Here is a 15283-nt window from a genome sequence, read left to right as displayed (position 1 = left end):
AATTTATATGTCAAAAGTCCTAGTCAATTGACATCACTCAAATGTGTTTGTATATGAGAAAGTCATCTGTTTTGCCAAGAAAAAACGTGCGACTATATGTATTTTGGAGTTTTGCTTTTGTCGAATCTTTGGGATAACATCTCATGAAAGGAATCGAAAAGGACTAAAGTTTATATTAATATCCAATCCTTTCTCAGAGTCTACGTATGGATATCATCTACGCTGTGATCAACAATAATTGGGCTAGTTTATTTCATTAATCGGTTAAAAAATTCACAAACTATCGTAAGACACGCAAGGGCGGCAACAATTAACATGCCCCCCTCCCTCACAATATGGTTAAACTGTGGCTCAACTTTTATTTATATATATGTGTGTGTATGTATGTATGTATATGTATATAAAAACATGAACTTTACCATGGTTGATATTCCTCCTATACATTGCACAAATACTCCTAAAATGGCTAAATGCTCCAAGGTCTACCCATCTATTTTGATTGCTTTGTATTACTTCTGGTTCTTAATGTAAAAACTAATTTGACATTCAAATTGGTTATAAATATAAAATTTAATTAATTTTGTATCTCGTATTTGTTCATTTTTTTTAAGTAGTTCTTGTAATAGTCACATGTTAAAGGTTTTATTAAATGGTAGTTTTAGCTAATACATATGATTAGTAAGGATATTCTAGGAGAGACAATACTAAATTATTACAAATAACTAACTTGACAAACTTCTTTAATATACTCAAATCAATCAATTTGCTCTGATATTAAAGGTCAGAAGTAGTATCAAATGTTAAAAAAAAAAAAAGAACTAGTTATAAAAAGGATAGGGCGTGACATATATCTCCCAACAACCCCATTCGCTTTCACTTACCAATCTTCCCCGTTTCTTATAATTTTTTCAAATAATAAATAAATTAGTTGGAGTGGCCTTGCAATCTTTGACCTTTTCTTTTTTTGGATCTGAACACACCTTTACTTAGTTAGCTGTCATTGGATGAAAATGATAGATAGGTTCCTTGTGAAATTTTTTTTTTTTTAAGATAATGATTAATGAATTTTGAATGTGCAACATGACGCCCACGATGAAATTAAACCTTGGGATAATTCAGGTTGAATAATACTACGTAGTAGGCTTGAGACGAAGTTTTGGAAGGGAACCGCTAGCCATTTAATCTATCCCTGCTTAAGAAAAAGGAAATTATTAACACATCATACCAAAAAAAGAATCATGAGTTCAAGGAACTAAAGTATTAATATTCCTTAGTAAGAGGTCGAAATGCCATTATTCCCACTAAAAAGGCGACATAAGTTTTGCTGACATATTTGGTACTGACGAAGGCGTAAAATTTGTCAACAGAAATTCCAATAACATTATAAGAACACTACCAACAAGGTTATGGTCGTCTCATCAAGAAAATACTGTTTTTCCTTTTATCATTTTAAAATATCAAAGGTAAGTAACAAATGAAGTTACTGTAAAGGCATCCTTGCATGTATGACATAATTTCCACTCACAAATTCACAAGTGTTCAAAGGCTAACAGATTAGACACTTGGTTACCCATAACCAAGGGCATTTTTATTATCCACCTACTAAATGGAGCATTACAAAGTCAGAAATTATAATCATACTCATTGTACTGAACACATATTATCACTTAAGAATTAATTATAACTTATTAGCGCCCTGTTTTGGATCTCATGGAGCTCAAGTTCAGCACTGTGTATTTTGAGCTTCAAAACGATGGAAAGTTTTGGGGAAGCATTGCTAAGAGTCAGCAGTCTTTCTTCTTCTATTGGTTGCCTGCATATAATTGTAATTCTCACCAATTTCCTACCCTTTGTTATTATGTGCTTTAAGAATTCAAATTCTTGATTATTTCCTTTGAAACCCCTGAGATACACAAACTTCAACTGGTCATGGACACAATTACAAGCAACCCGAAGATCCCAGTAAATACCTCTATTGGTCATATCATTGTGAACCTGTAAAACAGAAAAAATTGTAATTAGCAAGGTGCGTGTCTATTGGCGAGGGCATAACTATTTCTATTTGAAAGCGCTAGTTTGAACTCTTTCTTTTTTATTTTGAATTTTACACACACACACACACGCCTACTTTTTCCACAGGAAAGAAAACTTATACATAGTACTCCATGACCTTCCCAGACTTTGCACTCACCATAACCTCTCCCATTCTTGAGCTGCTTTTGGTGCCATTGAGGCATTAAGGCTTTGGCAAATTCTATATGTCAAATCTGACTGGTCCCTAGCTTGTTTGACCTTGCAAATAGTAAATGACTACCCTGATTCCTGAAAGTCTCTTTCTTCCTCCCCACAATACATACCTTCCTTAAAATTCAGGAATCGAACCCATGCCTGGATAATTCTAACAACATTACAGTTGTTGGATTGAGTCTTTTCTCAGGGCATAACTTTCTCTGGTTAATTGACCCAATTCAAATGATGTATATAAAATAGTGCTTTCAGAGAGACATTAGAGGACCCTCATGTGTAGTAAAAGCGACCAAGTGTGGACTATATATAATGGAAATTTACATTCAATGAATATGCAATATTAAGTGGCATATATATTGGAAAACAGACTAGCTAGATAGGGTAAATTCATAACCTTACATGTGCAATAATCATAGTTCAACACAACAGAAATTGAGAGCGAGCTAGCTAGTGAAGTTAATTAATGTCACATACCGGTAACGTAATTTCAAGAGTTTCAAGACGGGTGCATAATTTCATGAAGGTTGAAATCAAACGACAATCTTGTACATCATTTAAATCCATGTCAATGGAGAACTTTGACAAACTCAGGAAAAAATTGCTCCTAGAATCCTACAAAGTGAAAATGAAAACACTGTTAATTAGCGCCACCAACAGTATACTTAAAATAGGGACATCACAACACTAATAATTCAAAGAAAACTTACCCAAAAATGACGATAATTACCAAGAAGTTCGGAAGCTTTGAGAACTTGTTTCCCTGCAGACAATGCAAACATTTGTCCAAGCATCGAGTTGCTGTAAGAATGGATAACCCTTAGGCTTGGAGAATAAATTTTCAAACTCCCAGGATAAGCTAGAGAATCAAATAGTAAAACCTCAAGCCTCTCAGCAAAAACAACTATTTCATCAAGTTCTAATACACTCAGTTGCAAGACCTTCAAATTGGGATTATGGATTTGAAGTTTTCCAAACCCATAAGACTCAAGGAGACTAAAATTCTCCAACCCCTGACAGTTCTCCAGAATTCCTTCTAGGGTTTCATCGTCTATGTAAATATTCTTCAGAATCAAGGTTTTGAGATTTTCACATCCCACAAATGGTTCTGGACTACTCAGTGTATAGTGAATCAACTGGAGCGAAAACAAACCTGAGAAAATCCCCGGAGGGAAATCAGGTTTTGATCTCCTCTCAACAGCTTCATAAATGTCAAGAACATTTTCGATTGTTCCCATGTCAAAAAACTCACATTCTAGGCTTAAATTTTTCACTTTTTTAAACTTTGCCAGTTTAACCCAGCACACCACTTCCTCTCGAGCAATACTATATGGAAAATGGATGAATCGACAGCTCGGTAAATCACCAGAGTGACGAATCAAAATGACAGAAATCCTCAGACCATAGCGCGTGAGACCTCGATTCAAGGCCCTACTAAGTTGTGAATAAGGATCCTGTGCTTCTAATGGGTTTTCTCTTTGAGCTAAAGGCATTATCATTCGCTTCCCGTCAATCTCAAGATGGGGAGTGAAACGCCATAATCTCCTCCATCTTTTTGAAAGCACGCTTGTCCTGATAGCTTCGTCTATCGGAAGCTTAGAAATAATGAAGGACAAAGCTTCATCAGGGAGTTGGCTGATGAAATCAGCCTCCTGATGTGCAGCTCTGGCCAGGGATCTCGATCTGATCCTAGTCATTTTTTCTGAAGTGAATAGGGTCTGGAAATTCTGGTTTGATTTTTTTTCCCCAAGAAACTGAGAATGGAGGGTGAAAGGAGGAAGAAGCAGAAGATGAATATAAGTAAATAACTCGACCGTTTCTTGTCTGCATGAATGACACGAGGCTTGCATGTTTAGACAGATAGAAATTGTCTGGCTTTGTACATTTTCCGATTTTGGTAATGGGTTTTAAATTTGAGTTAATGCCTTTCTTTTGAGAGTGAAAAAATGTGGTCTTTTTACCAATAAAAAAATTATTAATCAACACTATTTTGATTTTTAATTTAGGTTAATGTCATTTTTAGTCTTTAAAATTTGATTTCATTTTAATTTCAGTCTCAAAGTAAAATTTAAAACTAGCTGGTTTTGATCTTTGAAATCTTATTTTAAAGAATAAAAACACTATTACAAGAATAAAAATTTTCAAGCGAAGCAAAATGAGCAATAGATAAATGGATGAATCGGACATTCCGCCATTTGGATGCCATGTTCGCATTACTGATTTTCCCATTTTATGTTGGTTTTAAAAAAATATATTTATATTTACCTTCTATTCTTGTATTTATTTAATACTCTACCATGTTTGGATTTTCCAAGAAGTGGTTTTCAATGCATGTGAACTCATAATTAATTGCATTAAAAATTTTAACCCCTTAGTATTTATTTGTTTTTTATTATTATCCAATAAATGTTTTTTTCCTCTTTTGAACCTACCTACTTCCTACTAATATTTCACCCTTTTTTGTAAGAAAAATAAACTAAAGGACCCATAAAAGAGCTTATAGGCAATAGCCATCATTTATATGACTGGTTATAAATTTTTGAAAACAACGCTTATCAGCAACCATTATTTGTCTAGCGCATGCAAGTTAGCACGAGAACGAGGCAGCTAGTTTTTTAAGTGCACCATGAAAAGCTTTTGGCAGTTAATCTTTTAGACGGTAAAAATGTGTTTTTATTTTTTAAAATTTACATAAAATATCACTTTAATAATTTCTTAAAACAATAATATCGGCACAAAAATCATCAACTTTGGGAACGGTATTAGGATCAGAATAAACTTGAAAAACCACTTTATTAAATTAAAAGATCAAACTGAAATACTCCTCCAGTTCTTAATATAAGACCCATTAAACTAATTTGATTATGGTTGAGAGAATATCTATAAGGGTAATTTATAAAAAATTAATAAATATAAAAAATAGATTTTATATTTAGAACCAAAACCAACTCAAGAATTGGGTCATATATTAAGGACCAGAGGAGTATCTTATATAATGTAAGAAGACCAATAATATATTTTTGCCTTTTCCCCACATTATTGGCTTAATTATTAGAGACCAGAGCCATCATATAGATAAGAAGAATCTGAAAAGATTCAACTTAGATAAGTAGAATATTAATCCAAAGGGCATGACACTTAATTTATTGCCAAAAATTGACAAATTCTACATGTCACACTTATATCACCAATTCATGATCCGTCGTGATGCTTTATTTTGTAATTAACTCCAAATTATTACTTGAACAAGCTGCAATTAAAGTTCAATTCGATCATTATATTTTAAAATAATGAAACGCGTTAATAATTGCTCAACTTCAAACTAACGTTTAGTTAATCTCTGACTCCTATGGCATTAATTAGGATTTAGATTCTTCGTGGTCAAATATGTAACCTCTTCTGTTTTGTATTGCCCTTCCTCATGAAAAACGATTTTACGTACAATATTTTTTTAGTTTGTTTAATTTTATATTATATTATATTAGGAAAAATTATTATTCCTTTTCTCCCTTATTATAAGAAACAACTATCAAAATTACACTATTTAAAATAATAGACGTGTAAGATGCACACATATTTCTTTTGTTAAAAAAAAAATGCCCACATATCTTTCCAATTTTACAATTATTTGTAGGAGAGTAAATGAGAGATAATGAGTAAAAACTTATTGTAGAGAGATAATAAATGACTTATATTTCATAGGGGTAAAAATAAAAAAAATTAGTTTGGAATTTTAGACAAAAAAATATTTTTTTCCTTATACTTGGGGATAGAAACATCATCATGAGAAAGATTCTCTTATAAAAGGGGCAAATAGAGTACATGGTTAAAAAAAAATATAATTGATCAAAAAACTCATAACAAGTTAACAACAAATAATAATGAGAAATAACTATGAAGTCTATAATGTTCTCTTATGATTTTTTTTTATAATTAAATTTTTTCCATGAGATCTTAAGATAATTTCTGCATTAAATTATCAATAAATAAAGAGGTCAAAAGGCCAGAAAAACAGAGAGGACTGCTGATGTAGCCAACGCAACTAAGTTCGAAACAGGGTACTCTGTCTCTGCCTCAAATGGGTTTTAACAATTGAAGCTATACAGCTCAGATTGAGAACGAAACTGAACTCATTCTTATCATCATCCCAAATCTCCGCCATGGTGAGGCCAAAAAGTATTGGTATGAGAACCTGCATGCCCACTGGTACTATCAAATTTCCAAGTTTCATGGGTCAAGAAGGTCATTTTTCGTGGTTTTACCTGCCTTCATGGCTTTCTCCTTCTAAATTATACCCTTCACTGAAACTTCCACCGTACTACCAATTTCCTTCATCCTCCTGTCGTCCTTAAGCGTATATAAGCCTGCAGAACGATTTGATTGGTACTTATATATAGGTATTCCAAAAGTGAAAATGGCTTGTGGGAATGACTTAGATATGATTTGATACATAGAATTTGTATCAATCATATGTGTCCTTGGGGCATGTTATTTGCTCCGCATCCATCAGAATCAATCTTGGTGTCTGTCCCAAGCCATTTATAAAACTAGCTGCTTTTATCCAAGCTGAATAATTATCTTTTTAATATGGATTAGAGTGCTGACAGTGCATTGCACAGTTTTGGAATATTTCATGTCCGAGAATAAAATTCCATCATTACTTTCGCCGTAAGATTCCTTGCCGGCCCCCTTCTTTCTTTTCTTTTTTCCCCCTCCGTCTCTAATTCTCTGCATTTCTCTCATACGTCAGTTATCCAATTAAATGGATGAAAGGTTCGTGTGAATTTTAAATATGTATATAAAATTTCATTTACACATTATCGGGTATATAAAATCTTACTGACAGTATATTTTAGAATAAATTGCTGGTGTACGCTGATAATATTGGGCTCACAGGGGACAAAGAATCTGAAATGAAGGCCTTGACTTGCCCATGGCATCTTCCTTTTCAGATGATCTTGCAGGTTTCAGTAAATTCCTAGCACAAATTTGTAGCCCTTGAAGCCAATCCTTTCCTCCATGCCAAAACCAAGCATATAGAGCTTGACTTGCATATTAATCATAAGCGAGAAAATATCAACAGCTGGTACATAGTGGGATAACCAGGTGGCGTTGGCAAAACAAAAAAAACAAAAAACGACAAAAAAGGGAGGAAAACCAGGTCCCAACTTCAGACCAGGGATAACGTGTCATGATCCCAAAAGAAGTGGGCTCAGAAAATGACCCAAAAAGGAGGAGATGGAAAACGTGAATATTCTGAGACTTGGGAGACAGTATAATAGGGACAAAATTGGTTATGGGAGGGGTGTGGATGATTTTGGATGATCTTCTCTCTCTGGTCCCACTCCTGGGAATCCTCTCTCCCTCTGCCTCTAGTCTCTTACCCTCTCCTCTGTATCTTTTCTCTGTTTCTATCGGTGTGTTTACAGTACTATTCGAATGTATTCTCATATGCCTTTGGTTATAACTGGATTGAATATTTAATACATGTTGATGATTCCATTGTGTTGAGGTATTTTGAAATTTAGATTATTACAAATGGTGCTTTCATTGAGAGTGACTCCCTCCATATTAGCCGGCAAGTCTGATGAACAGGACCGGCCTGAAGCTGCAATCAAGAAAGGGACTGTTATGACGGAGCAAGTATCGGACAGTTTTTCTAAGATTATTACGAAGATGGATCGTATTATTTCGAAACTGGAATGGTTAAATTCTAAACTTAACGGTACCATTGAATCTGATGAGGATGATTCTATTGTTCAAAATGAAGCTAACAGTGTTGCCATGAAGGATTTCTCTCGCTTGGATCGAATTGAAGCGGTGTTGAAACGGAGGGGATTAATCAATGATCTTCCACCCTCTCAGAGTCCAAGCTCTACAGTGCACTCATTGCCAACCCACGAATCCTCTTTACAACCAGAAATGAAGCCTTCGCAGAGTTCTCTCTCCCAAGCATCTGATATTCATCAGTCTTCCCTGTGTCCCGATAAGGTTGAAGTTCTATGGTCAACAAACTATGAACCTAATCCTGAACAAAGTGATGAGATAGACCATCACATGATGGCTACCGACGATCCGGCAATTACTAACCCTATCAACTTCGACGTTATGAGCTTCGATACAACTTACCAGGTCGCTCGAATCCAGGCAATCTCCAGAGAGAATGAAGAGAGCCTTCTGATTCCTGTATTTTATTACTTACAGGCAGCGCACAACTTTAATGACTGGGCCCAACCCTCCATATTCTTTAGCTACCCTATTAATGCAATCAGCCTTCTCCATCTGCAAGCAGTTGTCGGACAAGAGAACAATCCACTTGGGGAGCTCTTGCCTCCGATAGCAATACTCACGGAGGAAGCGTCTCTCATTGCTTTGATCAACAGGTTGACGCGCACAAGGATGTTTGATCCTGGTATAGGATACTACACACAAACTACGCTCCAATCAGATGTGCACAATGGTTTCCATTGGAGTTCATTATCAGAGGTCAAATGCAAGATTACTACTCCGTGGCCACATGTCCTTTCCTGTGTTGGGACATGTTTTTCAGAGATAAGAATAACGAAAGTAAGCTCGACCCAGTGTTTGAGTCTCTTTAATATCACTAATAATGGTAATCTCAATAACCATATTTTTGATGGTGAATTGGACGTGCTTAGGAGCCAATAGATTAATGATTTCCATAATTATAATCATGTGGGGGTGGACATAAACTCGTTTACTTGGTTGTCTCTGCATGCTGCGGGTTCTTGGGCTATATATGGCATTTTGGGTGGGATGTATATGGAATTCTACGGGGCAACAGGGCAAGCAGTGGGGAACCATCAAATTTTGAGTTGGAGCTTAAGTAATTCGGATTTCTCAATTGGTGATGCTTTGGTGACTACAAATTTGCCTTCATCTTTATTTCTTAAGGGATCAGTTATAAGGTCAAAAGATTTTAGCATAGGAGTCAATATGGATGTCTTGTTTATCAGTGGCAGTGCTAGTGTAATGTTTGCATGTTTTCTTATATGGAAAACTAACGAGAGAGATGAGGAAGATACTAAATATCAAGAATTATTAGAATACCGTCCACACCAAATATGGCATGGGCATATTTCTGTTGCCATTGAAGAATTCCCAAACCCAAAGGTAATGGGGTTTGGAGGGCAGGGAAAATTTTATAGAGAGGGTTTACAAGATGTGATGAAAACTGCAGAAAAACAAATCCCTTATGACAGTGGTACGAAGGGAATGAGGGAATTTTTGTCTGGAAATTCAGTGACAAATTTTTTTGTAAAGCAGTTCGGCAAAATGGTTGTCGTTCATGTTGCTCTAGTTGATGTTAGTTATCATCAAGTATTTGATGTTGAGAATATTGAGAGGATCAGAAACAGACTTGGAGAGCTAGAGATCAGATTTGGTTTGGAACCAATTGTAGTGGCAGAGAAGGATTATCATGGTACTGATCTCCCAGGTATTCTACTTGGCTGGTCTTTATATTTGGTTTTTATTAGAATACAAGGGGTATTGGAATTTGTTCTGCACCAATATTTGCTGTGTAACGTTGATGGGCTTCTTTGCTATGGAGACATTATAGTGATGAGCCACCCCACATATAGAATGCCTTACTTCCCTTTAAATGGTGGGACATGCTTTATTACTATAGCGTGGGGTATACAAAAAGATTTTCCTTGCAGAATTCCTCGTGCAATTTTGATTATGAGTGCTATTATAACTTCTGGAACTTTTCACGAGGGAGTTAAGTCATGCATTTGCAATCATGTTTCTTGGACCTTTTATGATTATGTTTCTTGGAATAGTTTGGACCCTCCTACGTGGCTTATCCTTACTTGGAGCATGATGAAAAGAGGATATCTTAGGATCATAGATGTGTCCTGCAGTGGGTTCCGCGCCTATGTGTTCTGCAGGATGAGAAATGGGTACCACATATATCTAGATGTTACTGCCCAATTTCCCCATTTGATAGTCATCTCAAGGTGTTCACAATTTCGGTTTATGAAGATTTCTTTAGCCTCTTTTGTTGATCAGTGGTTAAAACATATATTTGTGGACCTTGAGGACAAGGTCCATTTTAATGGGGGAGGTAATGTCATGATCCCAAAAGAAGTGGGCTCAGAAAATGACCCAAAAAGGGAGCCCCAATCACATGTGCAGGCACAGCCAGAGGAGGAGATGGAAAACGTGAATATTCTGAGACTTGGGAGACAGTATAATAGGGACAAAATTGGTTATGGGAGGGGTGTGGATGATTTTGGATGATCTTCTCTCTCTGGTCCCACTCCTGGGAATCCTCTCTCCCTCTGCCTCTAGTCTCTTACCCTCTCCTCTGTATCTTTCCTCTGTTTCTATCAGTGTGTTTACAGTACTATTTGAATGTATTCTCATATGCCTTTGGTTATAACTGGATTGAATATTTAATACATGTTGATGATTCCATTGTGTTGAGGTATTTTGAAATTTAGATTATTACATAACGTCCTACCATATATACACTCCTCTCATTCATCATCGCACCAAAGCTTTCAACTTACCCAAGGCAATCAAAGGAAACTTTATTTCCCTCCTTTAGTAAATTTGCATCAGAAACGTGATTTTTCAGTAGACAGCAAAATTAAAACTTGCTAACAGAGCCATCTAGAAGCAGCTAACATTGTATAATCTGAATAATAGGATAATCATTCAACGACTATACAGAAAGCATATAAACACATATTCTCATGACCTACATATATAAATAGATAGATACATATGCATAAGGATAAAATTCCTTCTAAGAGTGTAACATGATGGACCTTTTAACCAATAATTCTAGAGCTTCCGTAAAATGACATGGGTGCCATGCTGAGGACGAAGGGTCAAAACCGAAAAAGGAGCATGAGCATAAGATGGAGAAAGCTCAAAAGAGAAGTTTTGGAGAATTAAGGACAAAGCCATTTTTGCTTCAAGCAAAGCAAAATTTTGGCCTGGGCATATCCTTGGACCCCAAGCAAATGGAACATATGAACCTTGGTTCTTGGTTGCTTTAGAGATTCCTTCAGAAAATCTTTGTGGCTTGAACTCCTTCGCATCTTCTCCCCATAATTGAGAATCCTGTTGTATCATAATTACTGGAATCCCAACTCGAGTTCCAACTGGTAATCTCAGATTTCCAAGTTTTGTATCTTTTGCCACGACCCTCGTCAACACAGGAGTTGAAGGGTATAACCTTAGAACCTCATACAATATCATACTTACCTAGTACACAAGCACAAATATCGTTGACTTGTTAATAATAATTTTGAATGAAATGAATCTAAAACATCATATTCATATAATTCTACCAGTTTGAGACGATTTAAGCCATCATAATCAGGTGTTTGATTGCCGAATACTTGGAAGACTTCTTCTCTTGCTCGAGATTGCCAGTTGGGATGCTTGCATAGTAACACAATTGTCCAATTAAGGAGACCAGATATTGTCTCTTGTCCTGCTACGTAGAACAATTTACATTCCTTTATGACATCTTCAATGCTCATTCCCATGTCTTTATTGTCGCCACTGTCTTTGATTTCTCTGCGATTGGATTCCAACAGTATATCTAATAGATCACCACTTGGGGCCTCTCTTGCTTTGCTAGCCTTCTCCCTTTTGTGAATGATTCCTCTCACCAACACTTGTATTTCTTTCTCAATTTCTTTCAATCTCCTGTTCAACTTAGTTGGTACAAATCTAAACAGACAAAAGCAAGATGCAATCAAAGTGAGTATAATAAAACTGTTATTTTTAACATAATTTACTAGGAATTTAAACTTGATAGCAATTTTAATTTTAAGAATTAATTTTTTCAAGCTAATTACCTCCAACCTGGGATGTAAACAGAACGAAGGACCTTGAGGGTAAGAAGAACTTGTTCAGATTGGAGTTGGAATATTTGTTGACCTTCTTCATAACTACTTCCAAAAGCAGTTCGAGAAATAACATCACTAGTCATAGTTTGAAAGAAAGGCGACATGTCCATCTCACAACAGCCACTTTCATTTTCATTGACCAATCTTACACATTTCTTTACCATTTCGTTACAACTCTCATAGAATGCTGGCAACATTAGCTGCCACAAATTTAAGCTTTGAAGTTAGAAAAGAAAAGGGTATAAATCACTCTTAAGAGAGTTTACATGGTATTAAAAAAAAGGGGGGGGGGGGAGGGGGGAGGAAAATATACCTTTAACTTCTCCAAATGAAAGGCGGGATTGATAATTCTTCTGTGTTTCAACCATTTTTCACCATTGTAGCCTATGAGTCCAGTAATTAAAAGTTTAGCGAGTGGATTGCTAGCGACCTTTTCAAATACAGAAATGTTGCTGAAAACCTCCTTTATGTCTTCTGGGTTTGTAATTGTCACCACAGGACTTGGACCAAACCACATAAAAGAATTCTTGCCTGCAATAAAAATATACCAGTAGAGATTCAAGACCACGTGAAGTGATTCTTACTACATATATCAGACATATTAGTATGGGTTCAATTAGTTCAGTGGTGAACAATACGGAGCAGTGCACAAGGCATATAGAAGAGTTTCTCCCTCAAACAAAGTACCAAGAAAATTACGGATGAAAATAAACTGCTTTACATGACAGAAGAAAGAAGCTGGGGACAACATAGGAAGGAGCATACCATAGTTTTGAATCATTTGGTGATGAAAAGGAATGATACGAGGAATGATCTCTTCGTCTAGGTTGATGGGCTTAGATTTGGCTTCTTGAATCATCTGAGCCATCTCCTTCAAGTCTCCGAACCCTAATCTGTAGGAGTTCCCCTTGAGATTCTGCCTTCTGAGACATCTCTCGAGTCGTTTCGGCCTCAGCCACAACCAATTCACCATTCTTCCGATCACTATCACTATCACAAAGATAACTATACCAGCAATAAGAGAACTTGCTACTCTCAGTGACGGAATTTCTGGAGCTTCCATGGCGGCACAGAAAGAGAAGAGAGGTTGGGGTTCAAATGATTAAACGATGAGAATCGCCCAAAGTCGATGGACCTGCGTCATAAAAATGTTATCTTGAAGAACAGAGAAGGTCCTTGGACGACCAATTCTCAGCTTGGGTCCAAGTGTTTGGTCTTCCTTTGGAGTATTATACAAGAGAGGTAGGTAGCAGCGAAATTGGCGGGCCATTTGGTCAGGTGATTGACTTTGATTCTTCATGCTCGCAATATCCCAGTGGACTGCAATTTAAAGCTAGCTTTTTAGGGGGTGTTTGGATGAAATCAAATTATAGTTTGGAGAATAGCTTCTGGAGAATAGATTCTGGAGAGAATAGATTTTGAAAGAATAGCTTTTCTGAAAAAGTGATTCTGATAAAGTGAGAGTGTTTAGGGGTGTGTTTGGATGAAACCAAACCATGGTTTGGAGAATAGCTTCTGAAGAATAGATTCTAAAAAAAATAGATTTTGGGAAGAATAGATTTTGTGAAAAAGTGATTTTGAGAAGTGTGAGTGTTTGGATAGTTGTTATTAGAAGTACTTTTTATATATACAAATTGGCATAAATTAATATGATAATTATAGAAAAAATATATTTTATGATATATTTTAATTTGAAGGAATAAAATTGTTAATAATATATTTTTTATTAACATATATTAATAATATATAAGATAATATAATTAATAAATAATTAATATGTATATATATTTATAAGATATAAGATTAAATATATTTATAAAAAATATGTTTATAAAAAAAATAACAAGATACATATTCTATAGGCTCTCACATTCTCTCCTTTTTCCTCCAAAAGTAAAAAATTTCTGCTTTTCTCAAAACCATGGTTTTAAACCCAAACCATGGTTTTGATTTTTTTAAGGGTGTTTGGCTAACATTTTTCCCAAACCATGGTTTGGGTCCCAAAACCATGGTTTGAGGTGCTTGCCAAACACACCCCAAGTAAAAAACAGAGAAGATCCCAATTTAACTGGATTTGTATTTCTCCTGTTTGTGGGTCAACTCAACGGATTAAATTGTTCCTCTTTTTCTTTTCCCCCCGTCTTTTATCTTTATTTCCGTGGTTCTCTCCCTCGGACCGTTTGTCCCCGTTTTCCAACCCGCAATTGATTCAAGTAAATGTTGATTAACGTGTGGTGGAGACCAGTTGGTCCAATTCTACGGCACTGATCCATGTAATCCAACAAGCTGCTTCTCGGATTAAGGAAAAATAATTAGCCTTGCTCCAGGAAGAGAGAACTACTTCAGTTATGTAGTTCGTGCTTCTTCAATCATATTTATCATCAAAACTTAGCGCGCTACTTATATAAACCTCTGTTTTTGAGATACAAAACAGAGGTAAATCTCTATTCATATGTAAATACCTATATAAACCTCTGTTGTTAGACCAGCGACGTATCTTACTTTATGGTTCTTAGACGCTAAATGAGTTGTCTGGAATATCTTGCTGAATAATTTTATTTAGTATTCTTTTTGACCTTGTTCTATTTTTTTTCATAGGATTCAATCTAAGTTATCAATCATAATTGACTAAGTTATAAGTAATTTATTATAATATTTATTTTTAAATTCATGTACTTTCAATTTATCATTATTGCCAGGACCTCATCATTGGAAAGGGGATGTTGAAAAGGTATAAGAAAAAAAATCTGATTAGGTCAAGACAAAATAAAATATACACACACACACATATGTTCAAAATCCTCACTCCGTTGGCTCAATTTCTTTTGACCATGACTCCGATGATTCAATTAAACTATCAGTGTGCTAATAACATATCGGTGCTAGTTGTGTTATTAAAGCTTGAATAATCTAACCTTTATGTGCACAAAAAATTAAAAAATACTACCTTCAGTCCAAACGAGGTCTTATGATTAAATCAAAAGTAGTAATTACTAACTGAACCAATTAAAGGCATGTAATACTATATGATTTGAATATTAGGATAACCATTACAGGAGACATACATGCATATTTTCATCACTTTTTCTTTTGGCCGGCGGCATATCATCACTTACTCACATACATACATATATGTATACATATTA

The 15283-nt window shown here is 35.5% G+C and overlaps 2 protein-coding genes across 2 annotated transcripts; both read right to left on the bottom strand.

Annotated features, from left to right (window-relative positions):
* Positions 1-1674: 1674 nt before the first annotated feature.
* Positions 1675-3941, bottom strand: LOC114751629 (F-box protein At1g80960-like). The gene is made up of 3 exons (XM_028940293.1): positions 2955-3941; positions 2722-2859; positions 1675-1995 (listed from the first exon to the last, which is right to left on the bottom strand). Exons 1-3 carry the CDS (start codon positions 3939-3941, stop codon positions 1675-1677), a joined length of 1446 nt encoding a protein of 481 aa, XP_028796126.1.
* Positions 3942-10883: 6942 nt separating this feature from the next.
* Positions 10884-13319, bottom strand: LOC114751623 (cytochrome P450 CYP72A219-like). Its single transcript, XM_028940282.1, has 5 exons — positions 12903-13319; positions 12451-12668; positions 12087-12337; positions 11571-11958; positions 10884-11484 (listed from the first exon to the last, which is right to left on the bottom strand). The coding sequence occupies exons 1-5, from the start codon at positions 13198-13200 to the stop codon at positions 11059-11061; spliced, it is 1581 nt and encodes a 526-aa protein (XP_028796115.1). The 5' UTR covers positions 13201-13319; the 3' UTR covers positions 10884-11058.
* Positions 13320-15283: the final 1964 nt, after the last annotated feature.

Source organism: Neltuma alba, unplaced genomic scaffold (assembly GCF_004799145.2).
Source record: "Neltuma alba isolate B1F8T4 unplaced genomic scaffold, ASM479914v2 tig00006992_pilon, whole genome shotgun sequence".
NCBI lineage: Eukaryota > Viridiplantae > Streptophyta > Magnoliopsida > Fabales > Fabaceae > Neltuma > Neltuma alba.
The sequence above is the reverse complement of the archived record's forward strand: the minus strand, read 5'-3'. Positions and strand labels throughout refer to the sequence as shown.

What these genes read in the sequence shown, in the direction of transcription:
- LOC114751629 (XM_028940293.1), bottom strand. Translation starts at nt 3,941, where the DNA reads ATGACTAGGATCAGATCGAGATCCCTGGCCAGAGCTGCACATCAGGAG. An exon ending in GTAATTATCGTCATTTTTGG is followed by an intron (nt 2,860 to 2,954) that starts GTAAGTTTTCTT and finishes TTCACTTTGTAG; the next exon opens with GATTCTAGGAGCAATTTTTT. An exon ending in CTCTTGAAATTACGTTACCG is followed by an intron (nt 1,996 to 2,721) that starts GTATGTGACATT and finishes TCTGTTTTACAG; the next exon opens with GTTCACAATGATATGACCAA.
- LOC114751623 (XM_028940282.1), bottom strand. Translation starts at nt 13,200, where the DNA reads ATGGAAGCTCCAGAAATTCCGTCACTGAGAGTAGCAAGTTCTCTTATT. An exon ending in TTCATTTGGAGAAGTTAAAG is followed by an intron (nt 12,338 to 12,450) that starts GTATATTTTCCT and finishes AATTTGTGGCAG; the next exon opens with CTAATGTTGCCAGCATTCTA. An exon ending in GCTTAAATCGTCTCAAACTG is followed by an intron (nt 11,485 to 11,570) that starts GTAGAATTATAT and finishes CTTGTGTACTAG; the next exon opens with GTAAGTATGATATTGTATGA.